Source organism: Tubulanus polymorphus, chromosome 11 (genome assembly GCF_964204645.1).
Source record: "Tubulanus polymorphus chromosome 11, tnTubPoly1.2, whole genome shotgun sequence".
NCBI classification, from domain to species: Eukaryota; Metazoa; Nemertea; class Palaeonemertea; order Tubulaniformes; family Tubulanidae; genus Tubulanus; species Tubulanus polymorphus.
In genome coordinates, this window is record NC_134035.1 from 12848913 (window position 1) to 12872063 (window position 23151).

The window sequence follows — 23151 nt, forward strand, 5'->3', positions numbered from 1 at the left end:
AACAGGACATCGAGCAGTACTAGGAATTGGATGGACTCTAAATCGTCCAAACAGACATAAAAGGAAATCCGACAAAGGGGGAAAAGAATAGACGCCGGTGATGATGATGAAAGCACTTCCGGAATGGTTACGCGAGGAATTACGTTTCTTTTTCGTGACGTCATGGCCGATTGTAGTTGTTCCCGTAATAACCGAATTGCCTTTTTTAACGTGTACTATAATGGTTGCTCAAACCAATATGATTTCGCAAGCCAGCTTTTCATTGATAATCACGTTTCTAAAACTCATCTACTCGTTTGGTATGGGTATGGCGATGGGTATAGAAGGATTATTCTCGCAAGCTTTCGGCGCCAAAAACTATCGTTATTTGCGCTTGTTGCTACAGAGAGGGTTGTTGATACTGATTTGTAGCGGTTTATTGTTGATGCCACTAAATTTCACTGCCGACAAAATATTTATACTTTTCGGACAAAACGCATTGGTTGCCGAAGAGGCTGAAATGATGCTGATGATGTTGTCACCCGATAACATTTTTGTGCTCGCGAATGATATTTTCACGCGTTTTCTAATGTCCCAGCATATAGTTATACCGGTGGTTATTTCAACAATCCTCAACAACGTTGTCACCGCAGTAATCTGTTACATCACAGTTATCGTACTACGTTTGGCCAATCTAGGGGTGGCCATCTCTTTCCTTGTATTTTTTGGCCTCAATGCAGTTTGCGTGGGTGTTGGATCTTCTCTGGTTAATAAAGATATTATGGCTATATACAGAACTAATACGGACATATTTAAGAATTTATGGGAGGTCGCTAGTATGGTTCTCGGGTCAACAGCATCAACAGTGTGTTTCACCATAGCAATAACAATCGGTACATTTTTGACCGGTACTTTTGGAGTGGTTGAACTTGTAACATTGAGCGTCTCGTTGCAAGTAATATATTTTAACCTCAATATATTTTGGGGAATATCGGAAGCGTGTAGTATAAGAGTCGGTTTCCTGTTATCATCCAGGGACGGTCACGCGGCCAAAAGAGCTTTGTTCTTTTATCAAGGTGTTTCGATGATGGTCGCTGTAGTTCTCGGTGTATTAATTTGTTCGCTTCACGTTGTTTTAGCTCGGGGATTTGCTAGCGATAGTTTGGTCGAAGCCAAACTGAAATTTATGTTTCTGTACATAGGAGCAACTTTGCCCTTATTGGCTGTGGATGTGATATTTAATGCTGCAATTCGGGGATGTGCTAAAATTGCTATTTTTACAATAACCACTTTCGTCACTTTAACAATAGGAACATCTTTAGGTTTGATTCTATTATATTTTGCTCGGTTAGGTGCTATGAGTGTGATAATAGGATTCCAGAGTTCATGTGTTTTAAAATCTTTGATATCAGTTCCATACGCCATATTTGTTTTAGATTGGGATGAACAATCTAAACTAGCGCGTCAAAGAACTACAGACGATCTGAAGTTAATCCAAAACGGAACCGGAAATAGCGAATTGGATTACAATACGTTTGATTTAATAACAAGCCCCACCCTGAGGCGAGCTTCATCATAGAAAATAGTTCAGAAACAAAAAAATAGAAAATGATTTCAACTAAAAATATATAAGTATAATAGGTTTATTCATTTTCTCTCTCTTCAGAGTCATTCACGTCGTATGTCGTTGTGACACGATATATAACTAGTTCACCTGGGAATGAGTTTCTATAATCATAAATAACTATAATTATTATCTCGCAAATTGAATTATGAAAACCTATCATAATAATAAGATTATTAGCACCCGGTATCTGTGTTAAATCCACGTAAAATTAATTCACGAGGTGACAGTCAGCTCAAACTAAAACTGTATGACACGATTTGTCAATTCTATATTGCGAATAGCTTTACATAATCTCTAACGAAGGATACATGAATGACTATCATAGATTTAATGCGGCTTAATGAATAACGGTGTGGATTTCTATCACGTAAAATTGATTCTTCAGAAAGAAGACGGTCACGATCATTGGCGAATTTAAAATAAAAATCTGAGCACCGTGTTAGATATTAGATTTAGATTCAATTTGCGAATATTTGAAAACAAAATCTATGTTTGCATTTAGCAAATTGAATACTTCAAATTTTCTTACTGCTGTAACTCCTAACGCGCTTGAGTGGAATATGAATTCTACTAAGATAATGCTTGTCGGTGGTCGACCTTTCAGCTACATCGTTCTTATGTCCGTGGAGAACAAGTCTGGAATCTACCGTACCATATCACTGGTCATTCTGCCTATCTTATTCCTGTTAGGAGCCTTCGGAAATTCGGCTACTTTCCTGATAATGATAAGTCGCAGATTCCGCGGTTTATCTTACGCTAACTATCTAATCGTTTTGTCTATCAGTGATTTTATATTCTGTATCGGTTTTGCGCTGATGCCTATTTTACAGTTTGTCTTACTGTACGTAGAAACTCGTCCAATATTCTTGCTGAATTCACTGATCAGTTGTCAAATCTACGAATTTTTGATAGATTCTATCGGTGCCAATAGTGCGTGGTTAATAGTAGCGATATCTCTAGAACGTGCGGCAGTTGTTCTCTTCCCGTTCACATCTCGTTTGATATGTACACCGAGATTCGCTCGATGCGCCATTCTATTTATTTTCGTGATGAACGCACTGGTAATTGGTATTAACCCATCAATAGTAGGCCTAATGAATTTTTTGGATAATTTTAGGTGTTACTACAAATTTTCTGATCAATTCCTACTTTTTATGCAACATGTAATATACGTTTTTCTTCTGCCTTTAACTTTCATTGTAACGTCAAATTGTGTAATAATAATTCAGTTATTCAGAGGTTCAAAAATGGTTTCCTCCGATCAGAAAACTACAAAATCAAAACGTACAACAATAATGCTTGTAACAGTTTCACTCGCATTTGCAATATTTACACTTCCAACCACTATTGTTGTATTTTTACCAATCTCAAATTTTCTTTTAGATATTTCCGCTCAGTTCCAATTGTGTAATTATGTTGTTAATTTTTACATATATCTTTTATTGGGACGAGAAATTCGTGAATATTTCTGTATGAAAATCCGCTGTAGAATTTCAGTCAAATAACCCAAATAACTCCTGTGAGGATTCCCTTTGCGTGAAATCAATTCACCAATTTTTATTCGAGTAGATTGTTAGTTCAGATGATTCTCCCAAGGTCAGCGCAAACGTCACTGATTTGATGAACACTTTCATGAAAATCTGAAAATTGTGTTGGATTTGGTGCAAACAAGAACACTTTAAACTAAATGCATTTGTTGCATCTATACAACAGAAATTGTTTACAAATCAATGAAATAATCTGAACTTCATTGTCATTGATTCATCGCCCAATATGTCAGTCAGTACAAAACGAGACATTGAATCATTAGTCTAACCGAGATGACGCGAGACCGGCGACCAGTCTTAAATACGGGAACTAACTTCAACTCGCATGCCAGAGTAAAAGAATTGGGCCGCAAAGTTAGTTCACGAATGAAATATAAGTCCCACATCACAGGATCGAACAAAACTAATAAAATTTATCAAAACCTTTTTCGATCCTGTGATTGTGGGACTTATATTTCATTCGTCGCTCGCGATTCATTGCGTATTTTTATCACGTTAGTTCAAATATTTACGGCTAAAATGACATCAGGACACAGGACTTGGCCAAGATATGACAACACTGGCTACGAACCGGATCTTTTTGTCAATAGGAAAGACGACTCGATGAACTCCAGAACAAAGTTCCAAAACAATTCTTCTAAAGTCAAACACAATCAAAGTGAAAAGAGAATTAATTGCGTTTGAATAATGAATAATGCATCATTTTTATTTTTCGACACTCGGCCATATATTGTACTAGTATTTATTTGTTTGTGTGATACACAAACACAGTACACATCTCATATAAACACAATCAGCTTTTTTTATATTCAAATAATGGAACAGTTCTGAAAACCACAGATAACAAGGCTAACGTTTTTTTTTTTTAGTTTGTTAATGATTGAATAATGTAGTAACACTCCCAATCCTTACTTCCGTTCAAATATCCATTGATTACAGTCGATAATAATAAACCAAATAATCATCATTATTCCAATTACTTTCAGTCCGACTTCCGAGACTTATTTTTCTTCTTTTTTTGTACATAAATTAATTTTCAAATTTTCGCGTAAATAAACCCAATTTTCTTCGCACAGGATTATAATTTTCTTTATCTAAATACTAGCATCTTAGCATCATCATCGTCAAAATCTATCGTCGAATCAATAAATCCAAGAAAAATACATTTCTAACATTACCACACCTCGAGGCGTGCAACACGCACAGATGTTTGTATGAAATACTTTTTCTATCATTATACTCTGACCAAATAATTCTGTACATTTTTAATCTACCTGTAGACTCTGGCAAATTTTGTAGTTGCATTTCGAAGGTTTCAAAAAGTTCAGGGGAGAGAGAAAACCGGTTTTCTAACACATTTGCTGCCGACTACAAGATATATTAATAGTTCTAGTTCTGCCATCATTACCACAACTGATCAATCTTAAGGCCTTTTTATGAACACTCGATTAGTATACTCGAGTATGCAAAACGTTTTTATGAGCATGGATTATGTCATAATCCGTCATTTTTATGAACATTGGTTATCATAATCGATTAGCATACTCAGCATACTCGCTCGGCGAGCAAGTATGCCGATTATCTAATCCAACCGATATGGTGTTCTCGGTAGAAGTCGCTGCTGAGTAGGCCATAATTGAATAATTCCTACCTGGCGTTTTTATCAACCAACATACCCGGTTATGTTAATTGACACTAATCGGCTATATTATCTAAATAGCTAATCTATTTCGATTTTGCTGCTTCAGAAAAAGGCCTTTATTCACTGTTTGAGAATAAACTTTCGTTTAATTCTCAATCGGTCATTTTTTAACAGTGGCCGACTTTTTATAGCTCTATTGTCAACTTCGATGTACAACAGGGGGCAGCACTGTATTATCAGGGCAGCAGCAAATGTGTTAAGACCGGTCTAAGCACATTTTGGTTTTTCGCACTCAGGTCAAGCCTTATCTAAAATATTGTTATTCAGAAGTATTCCACAGCATTGCACCGATGACGAACACTTTTAGCATGCGCAAGAATTTTTACAGCATTTTCCTAAACATTATTTTCGAATTCGCAGTCGACGTTCCTAATAACATTCCTTCCTGTCGATGATTTCAATAGGACAAATCGAAGTTACAAAACACCGTAATCACACTATTATTATCATTATTATTATGTGAAGTTGTTTTTGACGTTGTTTTTTGAAAAGAGTGAAAAGCAGCAGAGAGTGATTGACGAGGGGCCGATCCAGGGTCCGATTTCGTCTAACCCATCATCGACTGAAGAAAATAGGGCTCTTTTTCGAAAGAAGGCACGTTTTAAGAATCGGCCCGAATTAACAGCGAGCCTTTTCAACCCCCCACCCATAATCTCATCGGAGTTAGCACACACTTTGCTTACGAAATTTTCACTCGTAAACATTTCGTAAGTTCCCAAAATCGCCTTGAATTTTTTTCCGCCCTTCTTCAAAAAGAACCCTGGATCGGCTCCCGGTTGATGACGATTGATAAATGACTCCATTCAAACATTGAATACAAGAAAGAGAATGAAAAACCCTTTGCTTTGATTTGTAATTAATCGTTGATATTTTATAGTAGTAGTTATTAGTAACAGAGCACATTTTCTTAAGTTTTACTTTTAAAGCCGAATCTAAGAATAAAATTCAACAACCCAAACCGCCGACTATCTGAAACTCTGAGGTGTCGCAGGGGGATGTCGACCAGAATACCTACTGTTATATCTATTTAGGAGTAGTCGAACTAGTGACTCAATGGGGCACACCAGCCATACCGTTAGAAGGGGCCACTAACATATCAGACAAACTCGATTAAAATGGTTCATTTTCAATAACTTTTATTTCAATTTTCGGTCTTCCAGTCCAAATATTAGGCAAATCACACATCTAAATAAACTCTTAGTCGTTTCATATTTGGCGCGATTTTTTCACATGCATAGAATTTGAGAAATTATCGTTAGTCGAGTTTGAAAGGAAATATTTACAGTAGTAACTACTCTCAGAGTAGTAACTACTCTCAAATAGTTACAGTAGTAACTACTCTCAAAGTAGTAACTACTCTCAAAGTAGTAACTACTCTCAAATAGTTACAGTAGTAACTACTCTCAAATAGTTACAGTAGTAACTACTCTCAAATAGTTACAGTAGTAACTACTCTCAAATAGTTACAGTAGTAACTACTCTCAAATAGTTACAGCAGTAACTACTCTCAAATAGTTACAGCAGTAACTACTCTCAAATAGTTACAGCAGTAACTACTCTCAAATAGTTACAGTAGTAACTACTCTCAAATAGTTACAGTAGTCAGGTCGGTAACCGTTTTTAAACTATAACCCAGCACCCATGTAACATTGATGACCATATTGATAATTTTTTGACTCGTTTAGAATTTCAGATAGTCGAAGCCGTGTTAGTTCTTTAAATAAAGAGATCACTACAAAGAATAGTTTTAAATATTGCGATCGTGTTTTCCTTGTTTTCCTCATTTACTCGCGAAATATTTGGCACAAAAAGCAATATTTCCTGAATTATTACCATCGTAACGAAACAAAAACAAAAAATAATAATAATCATAATTATAATTATTATGTTACTTATTAATTATCATTAATACGTCCATTGAGAGAGAATTGTAATCAAACAAGCCACACCTATTTTTATGCCGATTTTTTGGCGATTTTGATTGACAGATCGAGTATTAACCCTTGCACCGCCGGCGCGACAGACGCTCGTACCGCTTGTTACTATCCGGGGCTCGACGATTCGAAAAAACAACAAAAACAATTTTATAATACGATATAATTCCACCACTAAATCTAACATTTTTAGCCCCGGATATTCGATGAAAATCTAATCGCTGAACTCCTTTTCTCTTTCAAATCTCTGCTCGGTCGTCTGCTTGCTGAACACGTCCGATCTGACCAATCAATACCGGCGCCACCTAGTGGCGAATTACTGTAAACCTAGAAAACATTCAATTAATGACGTTTAGAAAATAGAATTTTGAACAATAAAACATGGTTTCCACAGTTACGCAAGTTCAAAATTCCCGAAGTTATCCTGTAGTATTTTGCAGGTGATTTCTCAATTTTGCCATATTAAATATGAAAAGATACCAGGTACATTATACTACAGCAGAAGGTCAGAATTTCCCTGCTCGGGATAAAGGTCGTTTTCAAGGAAGTATACTTCTGAAGGTTGCCTTCGGTAAATGCTACTTGAAGTTTAAAATGAATTTCCAATATTTCTCGGTTTAGATGAAAAATTTATCAAAATCCGAAATATTTCCAAAACCGGAAAACTTAATTAGAAAAGTCTCGAATATTGCCTGATTTCCCAGTAATATGAAAACCACGGTCACGTGGAAACCGAGCAATGGGAACCAGAATAAGAATGAAATCCGCGCAGTCCAAGAATTTGGTGATTTTTTTTACCTTCAGCAATCGTGTGAGGTTCAGTCAGCTGTGTGGGTGGTCTCATTTGAGTTTGAAAGCCTGGAGGCGGATTCTGTGTCCATCCACCTCGTCCTGCGAAAACAATCAATTCATTGAGCATTAATTCATTTGTTCTCTATTTCAAAATACACTCGGAATAATATCATTTGAATATCTGATTATCTGTCATTCTATCAATAGGGTTTCACTAGGTTTTCAATAAGTTTCAATAGGTTTTTCAATCATATTTCACACCATTTCTAATATGCTATCTATTAATACGCAAACTTATGGTATTTCAATGGTAGCCGATCAGAAAATTGTAATATTTAAGTGCTTTTAAAATTCTATGCACTCGAATTGAAAGGCTAAGTATTCACCCGTGGTGACCAGTCAACCAGTGAAAACCACAGCTTAGAGGTCACATGTGTGAGTACATGTGACATGTTACACAAGCAGCCAATCAAAAACCCTAACCCTAGGTCAGCTGACCAGCTGTGACATCATAACCCTAGCCAGCCAATCAAAAACCCTAACCCTAGGTCAGCTGACCAGCTGTGACATCATAACCCTAGCCAGCCAATCAACAACCCCTAACCTAGGAAAGCTGACCACCTGTGATCAAGCTGCCTCAATTGACCAGTGGACAATGACTGACAGTGACAGGCATTCAATGTTTACTTTGCCCTGCTCTATACCTATGTACAGGAACTATCATGGCCAAGTTGCTCAAATTTCATCAGATAGCAATGAAGTTTTGATTATGAGAGAGTGTTACAGTACAGAGGGCTATGAACACTAACATCAGAGGCTTCCTCGGAAGGATTCAATTGTCTGTCTAGATTGTTTCATTCAACCAAAGTTTTTATCAATAAAGAACGAGTTCTCGTAAGAAGTGGCCCACTTCATCAAATCATATATCATATGAAAGCCTACTTACTACAAAATAAAACTAACTTGTAATGCATGGAAATAAACAGCGAATGAGCTATTTGGTATCGTGATGAACTTGGATTTCACCCCAAATTTTCTGAGGAGTTATTGACACTACATATTGCAATTCCTGAGTGCTAATGGGTTAATAAAGAACAAGTTCTCGTAAGAAGCCATAGACTATAACTGTGTGGAGACTGTGACGTACCTCTGAAAGGGAAGCTCTGTACGAACGGTAGTCTGTGATTAGGATTGGTATCGATCTCTGTGAGTTGTTGTAAAGATTTCATCCAATGCGGCGGCTGTTCGTCTGTCGTTGTCGTCAGATTCTGAGCTGTAAACGTAGAAAATACAGAAAAACGCGATACAAGAATGTGTTAGATAAATACAACACAAGTTACATAAACTACATCAGTACAAACTGAGTATTTTATCAGTAGTACCGCCGGCGAAAATAGAAGGTAGAAACTACTTTCTGCTTAAACTCTTCAAGGTCCCGATGAATGGTTTCATTCAAATGGCAATTAAACCAAAACTTTTTCATAAAACTGGATTGATCAGTTTTTTCAATAAACAGCGATAATACTATTACTGTTTTTTAGTACCCGGTAAGAAGCTACTGCTGATCTCGAGGGGTCAGTTGCTCAAAAGTCGGTTGCAGTCGACAGCCAGATAAATCTATGTGGTGACAATGGAATCTCAATTGTCACTATTTCCACTATCGACTGGTTAACTGTAAACTAACTATTGAACAACTGAAGTAGTTTGCAGCTGCAGTTCTTTGAGATAAAACCTGAAATATCACGAATGATGATTATGTAAAATAGAACTGATTACATACAGTGACGATTCCTCTATGATACGATGTTATCAAATAAATTACGTAAAAAGTCGGTAGTTTCATAAACGTGGGACGAAATATTATGAGGGAGGGGGGTCTTGAGACATCGCGGATTAGACAGTATCGCAATACCCCCCCCCCCATCAATGAACCCTCCCATTCCACTCCTCGTTTATGAAACTACTCAACAAGTCACCTCTTCCAAGACTAGAAAATAATAACGACGTTATAGTAAAGAGGGCATGAGAGGGTTAACGGAAGGGGAGGGTGTTTGGGGTAAATTAAAATACACGCATGCAAAGTACCACTAAAAACCTCGAAGTCCGCTGCCCTACTCTCTTCACAATCACTGAAACAACTTTTAAAACTCAGGATCGATGATTCCTCTTGGTTAAAAAACAAATAAGTGAATGTTAATATATTCGATATCTAATTATTCGATAATGATTTAAACAAGGATAAGCAACGGATTAATGGATTAAAATGATGGATTAATGGATGAGATTATGAATAATATATGAGGATATATTTTGTTTTTGTAGGGGAATATTTTATTTTTGTAGGTACTCCTGACTGATTTACTGTGTGATATAGAAGATTCTTAGAAGTACAGCCGCCCAAACTCAAGCTGCAATTCCTCATCTAACTGTATTTGACCCTAGTTCTACAGATGTGGGTTAGGTCTAACTCTCTCTTTGGGAGCCATTTCCGGAGATTGGATCAAACTCAGGTCTAGGGAGCATTCGACGTTTTATTGTTAGATCATTGAGTCAGGAAACACAGATAATCAGCGTTAAAGCGGGATTTGAACCCACCACTCTTCGGTCGGCAGTCATGGAAACTGTACTGGATTCAATGCGTGATGAATGTATATGTCGGATGATTAATAGTGTTATGATTAGTGAACGTACTAAAGAGAGAGAGTGAGAGAGAGTGAGAGAGCGATGAGGTATTTTAGTTCGACGGTACTCACCGTGTTCGGTAATACCGCCGGATGTAACTATGGCAGGATCCTGTGACATCCAATCAACTGCTGAAGAGGAGCGACATTGAGACGGCCAGGCTACAAACAAAACACAATCCACAATTCAACTCGTCCGTGGAGTTTACTAGCTTCATAAGAGTGGTGTCTTTCAACCCATTTACTAATCCCCTCGGTAATCCACACAATACACAAAATTCCCCGAGTGAATCGGCCAAATTTCTAGGTTTCGAATGTTACAATTCATAAATTACATGTTTTATAAACTATCATCTGTGTTTTCTTCGATATCGTTTTTCCTTTTGCAACTCTTAAAACAGTAAACAGTAGCGTGAAGCCTTCGTTTGAATTCTAGTCGTGGGAACCCCGTAGCGTACACACAAACGTGTACGTTATACCGGTAATAATAATAATAATGATAATAATAATAATAATTTAAAAAATAATTCTGCTCATTGCGCAGTTTGTAAAACTAAAACAACACTTAGAATATATGAACCGCAAGACGTAATATAAGAAAATGTACAAAATGAAAACAGGGAAATAAGAAACTGTTTTGAATGGACACAGATCTATAGTGGAACCTCGTTACAGCGAACTTCACGCGACTAGAAAATAGGTTCGTTATAACCGATAGTTCATTATGTTCACTATGAAATTAATCAAATTGTCTTATATGGGACAAAATTCTATATTTGTTATATGCGATGAATTGTTGGTATCTGAGTTCGTTATAACGAGGTTCCGCTGTAGTGTTTGGTTCTGCGGTAAATTTGTAATGCCAGTCTATGAAACCAGTTTGAGGGAATGTTCATAAAATGAAGAGGTGACAACAGAGGAGGGAGAGACAGATATAAAGAGGTACAAGGTTCCTACAATTCCTGGTATCCAGAATTCAAGGACTTTTCAAGGAATTCTCAAGGAGTAATTTTCAATATTCAAGGAGGTTTTCGCGGTTATATATAAGGAAAAAAAGTCGAAAATTCAAAAACAAAATCCATGTTTTTCTCAAATTTTGATCAGTTGTTGTGTGTGCCGTTTTGGTTTTACATGTTTAAATGTTTTAAATCTCAAAGTGAAACAACTTTCACAAGTCACACAATGAATATTAATAGAACACACTGTCTTCTGAAAAGGACCTTTTGAAAATTTTTAATAGGACATTCCCAGAATTTAAGGAGTTTCAAGGAGTTTATGGATATTTCTCAAAATTAAAGGATTTTCAAGGACCTTGAAAAATATATTCAAAAATCAAGGAGTTTTCAAGGATTCAAAGAGTTGTAGGGACCCTGAGGTAAGATAGAGAGATAGACAGGCTATAATTCAGATACTCACATTTATTTTGTATATTGTGATGCTGTAAGTGATGACGTGGAGGGGGCAACTGCTGCTGCTGCTGTTGACGATGGTTACCGGGTGTCGGTCTGTTTACCCCTGCTGACCCCTGGTGGTAATTCGGTGTACCGAAACTGATGTTCACGTTCGGGAACAACGCCTTCAAACCTTCCTGCCAGTTTTTCGTAAATATGTCCTTTTCGCGAAGAAAATAACAGATATCATAATTTCTTATTTTCAAGTACTCACACGCGCTACACTTCAGGACAGTTCCACAGTTTTGAGTTAGAGATAACTCTTGAGTTAAAGTTAGTTCATTTTCAATGAGTTAACTCGGAGTCAAATTTTAACTCGCAACTGTGAAACTGGATCCGGTGAGTTAAAACTAACGAAAAAACAACTATTTGAAAATAAATTGTTCCGAGAATAAAAACTACACAATATTTAGAAATAAGCAAAAATACAATAATACTGAGCTAACTATAAATGCATGTGTACTACATCAGCTGTACAATATAATTCTAATTTAAACTTTCAGTATTTCTCAATATTTCTCTAAACTTTCAATATTTCCCTAAAATTTCAACATTTCTCTAAACCTTCAACATTTCTCTAAACTTTCAATATTTCTCTAAACTTTCAATATTTCTCAGTGGTTTCTATGAAGTTTTCATTAAATTTGCGCTTCATTTCATGTTTCAAAAATAATCCTTTTCACGATATCAATATAATATATTCTTAGATATTACTACAACTCTACAGCGACTATTCAGGGCTGCAAACTTTTACTACTTTAAGTGCTTACAACATGAAGTGTTTTCAAGAAGCCAGTGCCAAGTTACAAACATCAGTCATGCGTGACTCAAATTCTTACGAATTGACTATAGAACTGAGATGATCAAATTCAAGCCCTGACTTTGAGCAACTAATCACAGGACCCCGAATTCCAAATTTGGGAGAATGAAAATTTGTTTGAGTTCGACTCCAAGGAATTCTGATTTCCATTAGAGTCACAACTCAGAACTGTATACGGGTAAACAAACTGACGTAACTCGAACTGAAAGCTGATGAAACTGGGTCCCGTTATTCTCAGGCCAAATTAGATATAAACAGTTTATGCAGCTCTGAAAGTCTATAGATACAAAAAGCAGCTTGTGTAAGAAGCTCACACGGACACGTGCGCTCGCGCCGGGCCGCGGTTCTGAAGTTCTGATTTAGAGTTAAACTAATCGAGTTTCAGTTCATTTTCAACGAGTCAAATCTAAAACAGAACCGTGGAACCGGATCGCGGCATTTTTTTCTCGGTTTTACCTCGTTTTGCTGCGGCGCGTTTCCTGAGCAATCTGAAATCATATTTGTGTACGATGATGATGATGATGATGTACAGTTACTACTATTAATAAAACTAGCGTTGTTGACGGAGTTGAAGCCCGGCGGATGTGACGACGTCGACGACATTAAACCCAATATTTTACTACGAGTCGGTAACTGATAACCACCTGTAAACATAAACCATTTTAGAGAAATACGCGAAGGTTAAACGGAAAGGAGAAAACTCCGCAGAAAAAGAAACCGAAATTTTCACACATGTTTTGCAAATTCAAACGTTCTTTCACCACATTCAGATACAGAATAATACAACATAAAGCATTATGTCGCTATCCTGAAATCATTACTACAGTAGAACCTCGTTATAACGAACTCAGATACAATGATTCATCGGATATATCTAAACAAATTACACCCAAAACACCAATACCTATCATTCTAAAAATTCAGGTTACAGCGTTTAGTGGTGGGAGGAATATTCCTCTTGAAATCAATATACTTAGAATCTAAGACTAGAATTTTGTCCCAAGTAAGAAAATTTAATCAATTTCATACTGAATATAACAAACTGTTATAACGAACATATTTTCTGGGCCAGTGAAGTTCGTTGGAACGAGGTTCCACTGTAACGATAAGACTCTGCTGCGCTTGAGTTGATAATCTTGAATTATCTCGTGATATTTACCAGACTCTGATTCATGTAACTGTGAGACGTACCTGATTTTGAATTGGGCAGGTAAGGGTTAATATGACTGGGAGCAAAGCCGGGAGGCACAGACTGCTGCTGCTGCTGTTGTAAGATCTGTTGTTGAGAAGACTGTTGTTGCTGATGATGCAAAGAATGAGGAGATAAATGATGATGTTGTTGTTGATGATGATGATTGATAGAACGAAGATTTTGCTGCTGGCCTTGTTCGCGTTCGATGAGATCTGCTAGACCTTTAGCCGACTCATCCCACGGGTCAAAACCTGAAATTCATAAATATAACACAGATGATTTACAACATCGCTTAGATTTTTTATGAGCAAAACCAACGATAGACGATTAAACAGTTTATTCTGTTTCGAAGTTTGACTAAACTCTTTCACGTCTCTAATGATTAAGGTTAGTCATCAATTCGAAAATGTCAGAATAAACTGTTTTATCAACTGCGGCCTTGTTCATTAACGCACTGAGTTAAATATCAGTCTACCAGCGATTATCTGATTTTTGTTGCCTACAAATTGATTGCTATCACTGAATCCACGGAGACAACTCGGTTAACCCTTTCAGTGTGGTGTATAAATCAGTTAGATTTTGCTAGTACACCGCACTGCAGTGTATTGCTGTAATTAGTAATTATCTCTCTTGATAGATGGCAGCACCTGTCAAACATAGTGAAATACTAGTAACTAACGATACACCGCGCCGCGGTGTAGACGCACTATAGTGGTATTCCCGTTATTCAACACACTAGGGTGGAATTTTTCAAAATCTTCAAATTACCTTCAGCACTTTAGGGTATTAATTAGCCCGCACTGAAAGGGTTAATTCTAACTGTAGACCTTATCGATCTAGAGCATAGTCATTTCAAATAACTCTTTCACCGTGATAGTTATAAAGTCTATTTGTGTCCGGCATCGATTCTTCATACATACACACATACCTAGATCATCGTCGTGGTGTTCAACCGCAGCACTTTTAAACCCAAACGCAGCTTGCCAATCGGTCGAACTTGATACCGGTATCGTATCCGCTATTTCTGTCGTAGGTATAGATTCTAGAAACATTTTAAAACATCGCAGCGAGATTAGCGAGTGTTCGTATGAAAGTCATTACGTATATTATTTCAGAAACTGGTGAAACATGTTACTCAATAAAAGTGGAACTATTTTTCAAACGATCAGAGTTGAACTATGCGTAAACTACAAAAACAGTTAAGTTGTTGTAGTAAGGACAATCATTACGCTGAGGACTTATACAAATAATGACTTGAACTTTATAGAGTATTTTGAATTGGAAATACAAATTGAGACTCAAAAATAGAGATGACATCAATGTGACTATTTATCAAAATTACGACTTTCAATTACAAATTGAGACTCAATAATTGTGACAAATTCAGTAATACAACAACTTATAATCAGAAAATTGAAACGGAATTTAGAAATACTGGTAAAAATTTGCGAAAACTTCAGTAAACGCGATGACTCGTTATTCTACGCACCTGTAGGAGGATTGTGCGCAGGTTGTACAGGGGGCGCCACCGGTTTCATAACTCTCATCGACGGAAATCCGGAACCGCTGAATAGTGATAGACTATTCTCGGGATTAGAGTCGATTAAGACGTTCTTCGTGTTAGCACCGATATTAGTGGGTAGAGGATTGTGGGTAACGACGTTATTACTACTGTCTGAATTATTCATATGCGATCGATCTGAACTTCGATTACTGAAACAAAAACTCAAATTTATATCGAACGTGGATGAAAGTTTCCCCGAACTCTTAAACTCATCAGAGGTTAGAATGAGTTCACTTTCATCCTGGTCTGCTTAGCACCACTCAGAGCATTATCTATGGCTGGCTGGCTGACTGACTGACTGACTGACTGACTGACTGGGCCAACTTTGGTTATCTGAGTTAGCCGACTATAGTCAAACTAAGCGAAATCGAATTTCAGTTAGTCGGAACTATGGTCCGGAAATAGTTCGGAAATTAAGCACATTCGGTTATTAGTTCCGACCACTAGTCGACTAGATACGAAAACCGAATTTGGCCCTGACTGACTGAGACTGACTGCTAGCATGTACAGGATTCAAACACATTAACTCTAGATTGATAAACTGACTGCTAGCACCAGTCGCGACTTAAGTCCAAAAGTGGTCTTAAATCTTTAGACCGATCTTCAGTTGTTAGATTGGCTATAGAACTAAGTTGGTCTTAGTCTGGTCTTAAGACAATGCAACCGATTCAAACACAAGATCCCTGGATTGATGAATAGACAAGTGAAAGGCCGACTGACGGTCAGCGCCAGGAATTAAACAAATGAACCCGAAACCAGTGAAATACAGATGGTTTAAATGACAGCGTGTATAGCTAGTTAGGTGTTTACCTGTTGGCATTATTGTCAGGTTGTATCACAAGTTGTTGTTGTTGTTGTTGATGTTGTGTTCTATGTTTGTTTATATTTGCACCCGGAGCTTTCTGTTGATTATTTTCTGTATCTAGTAGTAATTTCTGCGGCGGTGAAGGAGGTTTATTACCATTCGTTAACCTAAAAATCAATAAAACATTTCACTCAGTAAATACCGAGACACCACACGCATGCAGCTCCACATTTATGAGTTAAGGTTTCGACCCTTATTGAGTTTAAATATTGAAGACAACCCAACTTAAGGATCATTCATTTATTACGTACGCATAAAATTCGACTTTTTCATATACATAAAGCATTACAGCTGCACTTACCCCTCCCCCTCCCATAATGCGTATGTAATACATGAATGATCCCTTAACTCAATGGTCGAATTCATCAACCGTGACCGGAGGAGTAGGGTCCGTATTTCACTAAGAACTCTAAGGACAACACTTTCATTTTAACTCGCTAATTGAAATCTGCTAGAACCTGACATGAAGGAAATTCAGAACAGACAGGTTTGATTAAAATAGAATTGTCGTACCTCCAGGCAGCTGAGTAATTTAAACTAAGTATATTTCAGACTATAAAGTTCAACGTTTGATTTGACATCAAACATCAACATGTTTCGACATTTAAGCATTTTTAACCAATAAATAGTTGATTTTAGATGACATATAGACAATGATGATTCAGCGTTCTCCAGAATTTTAAAGGTGCTGCATTCATTGTTAACTCGACGTGGCTGCTGAAATAGTGCGGCTTCAGATCCCCCATAAGATACAGAAAAATTGAGCTTAATTTTGATTTAATCTTCTATTACTGGCTGGGGCAACAGATATTTGATAAGTAGTGGCTGATTTTCGCAGGGGTGGATGTAAAAATGAAAGGGGTTGACCGCACTTATAAAACCTGTTTCGGAGAACACTGAATTGACTGACTGCTGCGAGGTACGTATAAACACATTGAGGGAGAGATATAATGAATACCTTTCAGATTTATTTGCAGTAGTGTTTTGTTGTGGTGCTAATGAAGAAGTGCCCGGAGCAGACAGCGGGTGTGGTGACAATGCCGTAGTCGGTGAAATTGTCTTTTTCCTACAAAGGATGCTGAATATATAACATCACACACTCTAACTCTAACACCTGCTAGTTTATAGAGATCCAGTTCATCAGTTCTCAGTCACAATCCCTCTAACTTATTCTATTGATTTCATTTCAAATACTATGGAACCTTCAGTTATAACGATCTCAGATTCAGTGATTCATCAGTACATGTACATGAAACAGATACATAGATCAAGCAGGCTCAGACCTGTACCCATTTCATAATTTTTCACGACCTTCAAGGACCGCTACGAACCCTACAGGGGTTTGATTACTCAATAGGGTTTTTCAACACTCGAGTGAATGAAACTATGAAACCGATGAGAACCGTGGAACTGAATCTCTGTTCATAAGAGCTTGACCCGATAAAACTAGCCACAGACAGATTTCATAGCTTTAAATAAATGTTCTACATGATATCGTATGAAAATATAATATTGAGTATATAATCATTGAAGAAACACTTTGAGTCAGTGTCGTAAAGATAATATAAAATCCCACACATTTAGAATAACGCGAGTCCGAAATGTTTCCTTGAGCTAGTATAGTTTATTTGACGTTTTGATTATATCCTCAATAGTCATCTTCAGAATATTGATGTTGTCCTCATTATAACCATTGAGGAAACTCTATGAGTCTGTGTAGTGAAGATAATATAAAATCCCTGCACAGTAAGAATAACAAGAGTCTGGACTGTAGATGGCTATAAGGATATTGCCAAAACGTCTAAAAACCTTTCGGATTCGTTCTCGTTTTGCGCGTGTGACATTTTCTCTTAATGATAAAGTATATAATTTATAATAGTGCAAGATGTAAATAGATATTAAACGCGCGCACACTTACCTAGTTGTATTTAGTTGTTGATTAGTACTATTACTAGAAGTAGTTGTAACAGCACTAGAAGAGGAGGATGGGGGAGATGAACTGGAAGTAGACACGGGCGCCGCTGCCGCTGCTGTAACCGATGATGACGATGATGTCGAAACCGTGGTTGCAGGATGCGTAGCCGTTTTAGATGTAGTTGTCGTGCCGTGGTGCGCCGTATTTTGACTGTTCATATACTGCTCGTAAAGTCTTTGTTCATAATCCTGATGTTTCCTAAAAACCAGAAAAACAACACGTATTATTGATTACCTGTAAATAACCTGTTAGACTCATACGGGCAACAAGCAGCAGCCCTGAACCATCTCCCGTCAGAACCAACCCTCTTCAGTTCGATACCACCGCGCTTCTGACATTGCGAGTTCATTTGTAACGAATGCTTGTGAAGTGTGGACGATCAGTTTCTGAAAGTGTGCTGACAAATGTCTTATATCTGGTGTTGGTAATTCATTTTCATTCAAAAACATGAAGTTCTGAACACATGTGAAGTGTTGACGATCAGTTTTTGAAAGTGTGCTGACAAATGTCTTATATCTGGTGTTTATAGTTCATTTTCATTCAAAAACATGAAGTTCTGAACACATGTGAAGTGTAGACGATCAGTTTTTGAAAGTGTGCTGATAAAATATCTAATTGCTATAGGGTTCAAGCTGCAGATCGACGATGCCAGCATTAATTATCTATTTTCTTCTATAATTATTAATTACCCTTGCTGCATTTCCTCTTTAGTAAAACTAGCAGCCTCTTCACCTAATTCATGCAGATACATACAATCCTAGAAAATAAAACAACAAAATAAAATGCCGAACGTATCAAAACATATAAATCGGAATAACTGGTGTTGATTTTCCTTTTCTTACCAGCTTCGGACATTGGGTTCCCTTTAAAAAGTGGCTACAATATTTCGTAGTTCCGAGAGACGCTTTTAAAGTGCGACTATCGACGTAGACGTTGTTGACGTTTTGAATCGCTTTTAACGCGTCTTCAGCTTTTAAATACGTAACATACGCACCGGCGCTAGGACCCTGAGATAGAGACACAGTCATTATATACATCATCCGCTGTATGAGCATTCAGATTAACTTCAGATATCATCACAGTTCCCACAGTTATATGAATTAAAAATTCCCAAGTTTTTCTCAAAGAGATTATTCAATTTTCCCAAATGGCAATGAACAGATACCATTGTACTACAGTCAGCATTTAAGCCGAGATTGGTTGATAAAGGTGATTTTCAAGGGAAATCACTGAAGAAAGATTCTCTTGGCAAATGCAATACATGAAACAAACATGAATCCCAAATATTTCCCTGATTTGAGGAACATTTTTCAAATTCCCAAATATTTCCAAACCGGGAATTATTATTTAAAAATTCTCGAAGTTTATTCCAATTTCTCCATTCTGTGGGAACCATAATTATAGCGATTATATGATTTCTGAATCTAACGTTTCTTGATTCTATTTATCCAGTATTTATCTAGAGGTCAGGTTTACTTAGGCATTCTATGTAAAGTACGTATGATGTCTAATCCATATTCCTCATAAACCAGATTAATTTCTTTAATCTTATACGATCCGAATAAAGCTGATTGAGTATTTCTACGATAGGGGTTTTTACAGATCAGGGATTCCGAAATTCCATATTTTCCAAATGCTGATAAGATTTAACACATATCTTCAGTGGGAGCTGGTACTTATCAAGAGGTTCCTTGTGTCACTCGTCACCAGCAAGAACAACAAGACACCAAAACATTCGATATCCCAGATTATATGATAACATATCCTCAGTAGGGGCTGTTTCTTATCAAGAGGTTCCTTGAGCCACTCGTCACCAGCAAGAACAACAAGACACCAAAACATTCGACATCCCAGATTATATGATAACATATCCTCAGTAGGGGCTGTTTCTTATCAAGAGGATCTTTGTGTTGCTCGTCACCAACAAGACACCAAAAATTCTCTAGAATTTCAACAAGTCGGAATTTCCAGATTTTCCACGCGAGGAAAATAAATCCGAAATTCTCCGATCCGTAAAAACCCGTGTAACGAATGAAATGAATGATAATAATTTACTTACATTGTTTTTACTTACATTAGACTGTGAACCGGCGTACGTTGTACTTTGATTGATCACTACTTTATGAATTTTACCGAATTTTCCGAAATATTCGTGTCGTTTGAGAACTTCGGGATCGGCGAGTCGAGGCGATAAACCGACTACGAATACCAAGTTCTTCTGAACGACTCTGAATTAGATTCAAATGAAACGTACGTGAATAATTGACATCGCAGAACGAACGCGACGTTGTAAAATGAATTTCACTCAGTTTAAGTCACACAAAATCGATTGGAACGACATCTCTTGGAACGTATCTCTTGGAACGACATCTCTTGGAACGTATCTCTCCCGTGACAGAATTCCGTTCAGTTGGTCTGAGGTAAAACGGATAAACATAATTTTCTTCAACTCACCGAACATTTGCCAAATGTTTTCTATTTTCGGCCGCTTTCTGTTTACGTTGATGATCTTTCTGACGTCTTTCCTTCTTTATTCTTTGTAACCTACGTAAATCAACGTTCGAAATCGTGAGTTTATTTCCACCGAATAACTCACACACTCCGTCGTCGTCGTTTGCTTTGACAAGATTTAACAAATTCAGTACGAGAAACCTCGTAAAATCACTTCATAAGGTCACGTTATATTCAACAAAAAATCTTACAAAACCCGATTTCGAAAGTTTGATCAGATTATCAGAACTCTTAGGACCTTTTCGATCGCGCTCTTTCGTGAGAGGAATTATCTATTACTATTTCTGTTAAAATTGCCGTGTAGGAAAGTTTCTGCAAATGATTGCATCTTTGGTGATGACAGAAATTTTTTTACAAGAAGAATATTCCTTCTACAGGAAGAGCACAAATAAAAAGAACCTTATAAATACTTTAAAGAAGTTCCAATCTCAAATTACACTTTGAAAGTTGCAGGTTTAGATATAAATAACTTTGAAAAAAAAAATAATTTCTAGCTAAAAATGCTCCTCCTTTTTTTAAAACATTTCTATCCACTTACTCATCATCTGTCAGGGGTTTAAATTCTGCTGGATTTTCCGGGTAGAGCTAGAAAAAATATTCATAAAATCAGGTATTTTGTTTACCTGATAACAATTCCACGTGTACGTAAAGCTAACCTGCTAAGCATTGCACTTACCTTTCGACAAGCTGGACAAAGACCATTTTCATATGTTCGAAGTCTGTGCCAACAAAACCGACAAATCTGAAAACGAAATTCAAACATATTCAGACTCATGATTACCATTTCACAGTTTTCGAGTTTTCCACGCAGTTTTTAAGGAGAAAATCTTAAATTTTGAGGAAGTCTCGGCATCACTTTCATATATCCCAATTACAGACTCCTCCGATCAAGGCATAGTCAGTACAGCAACATAAATTTCTAATTGCCTATTTCGTAAAAATAGAATTTCTGGCATTTTGCTCGAATTGAAGTTTCAAATTCCTTTAAAAGCATATTCCGTGTAGAAGGGGGCTTCTATTTAAGAAATCAAGCAGTCGTATTGACCCTGAGCGATGAAGCAAACAGTTCTCAGTGAAAATTTGACTCTTAAGGTTTAAGCGCTGGAAATATACTAATTCTGATCCACAACTATGGAACAACTGTGTGTCGTTCTCCTGAAACGTACCTGATAGCCACATGTGCATGGATAAAAACTCAGATCATCCATCTCTAACGGCTCCATACACAATGGGCACTGTAAAAATAAATAATAATACGCAACATTGATTGAGTTAGACATAATTCAAATAACAGGCAAGTTGAATTAAGATGTCTCACGATAGAATAAAATTTTTTATGATCAAATTTATTCGACGAAAAAAAATTATATTGTTGGACTTAAACAGTTCACGTGGCACTGATTGGAATGCTTTATTCGACTACCTCCCACAAGCCTGACATGTTGAATGCTTACCTCAATTTGTTCTTCTCCTCCGGACATTTTTGATTTGATTTCGTCTTTCGTCTAAGCTGAACAAAGTCTACCTAGAAAATGAATTAGATGTCAGAGAATTAGCCAGGGTTCAAGCAAACCTCGGCGAAGGGTTGCTGGTCGTGCCACAGGGTCCTGCAGGTTACAACAAAGTTCTGAAAGGCTTTGAATTTAGTTCTGTTTATATATAATACTGGACTCTGTTTTATTCAGTTTTAAACTAAATCTCGACTTAGTGGTCAAACAATTGGAAATGGTATATAAGACATATCTAAGAAATGTTTATTTACCATGGACAAGACACACAGTGACAGGCTACAGTAACTAAATAAATAAGCCAGAAAGTAATCAATTCATAAAAGTATTAGAGTCGAAATGTCAAAAGTCAAGGAAGTAAATGCCAGGCATTGTACAGTTCAATTCTCAATACTTTACTGAAAAGAAAAAACACTTTCAGAAGAAACAATGATTTCTTCAAACAACTGAATAATTGAATATGAGTCAGCATTCAATCTTATGACTATATCATGTATTTATGACTGACTTCCTTTTTCCCAGAGTTCCAACATTTACTTTTACTTTATAGTTTTGGCAAGTGTCCAACACTCGGTATTTTCTCATCCCCTGGCTAAACACGACACTCCAAAAATACATTTACTAAAAGGTGGTCAGTTGAATTCAGCGGTTCACGCCCTTAAATTAAACACAGTCAATCGACTGAGAATGTGTGTGTGTGTAATACATTCATTTCCGGGTCGGGATTATTTTTGACAGATCGGAAATTCGCGATTTTCCGACTCATTTTACTGGAATTTCGGTTGAATTCAAGGCTCAATTTCAACCGGACCTCGCTTATATGAACACCAGGTAGTTCTTGTTTCTATCCTACTGGGTCTAACGTTTAGTAAACCCGGTTGAAATAGCTAAAAATATCCGTAAAATACCTTAAAAATCGCGTGAAGTTTCACCTAAAACCAGCAGCAGTGTGCGCATGCGTCGAAGTCCCGGATGAGTGACACGGAACACTCACTTGCCGCAG

The 23151-nt window shown here is 37.0% G+C and overlaps 1 protein-coding gene across 2 annotated transcripts; it reads right to left on the reverse strand.

The window, feature by feature from the left end:
• Window positions 1-3827: 3827 nt before the first annotated feature.
• LOC141913398 (uncharacterized) lies at window positions 3828-23122 on the reverse strand. 2 transcript variants are annotated; one of them, XM_074804920.1, is made up of 21 exons: window positions 23057-23122; window positions 22095-22165; window positions 21807-21875; window positions 21317-21382; window positions 21179-21225; window positions 20584-20673; window positions 20204-20357; window positions 18972-19136; window positions 18819-18886; window positions 18073-18327; window positions 17113-17220; window positions 16100-16261; window positions 15215-15438; window positions 14654-14767; window positions 13725-13976; window positions 12990-13177; window positions 11679-11874; window positions 10335-10424; window positions 8729-8854; window positions 7588-7680; window positions 3828-7116 (listed from the first exon to the last, which is right to left on the reverse strand). In XM_074804920.1, exons 2-21 carry the CDS (start codon window positions 22119-22121, stop codon window positions 7106-7108), a joined length of 2505 nt encoding a protein of 834 aa, XP_074661021.1. In that variant the 5' UTR covers window positions 22122-22165; window positions 23057-23122; the 3' UTR covers window positions 3828-7105. The 2 variants fall into 2 exon arrangements, with proteins under 2 accessions (XP_074661021.1, XP_074661020.1); XM_074804919.1 differs by having other exon boundaries at window positions 20189-20357.
• Window positions 23123-23151: the final 29 nt, after the last annotated feature.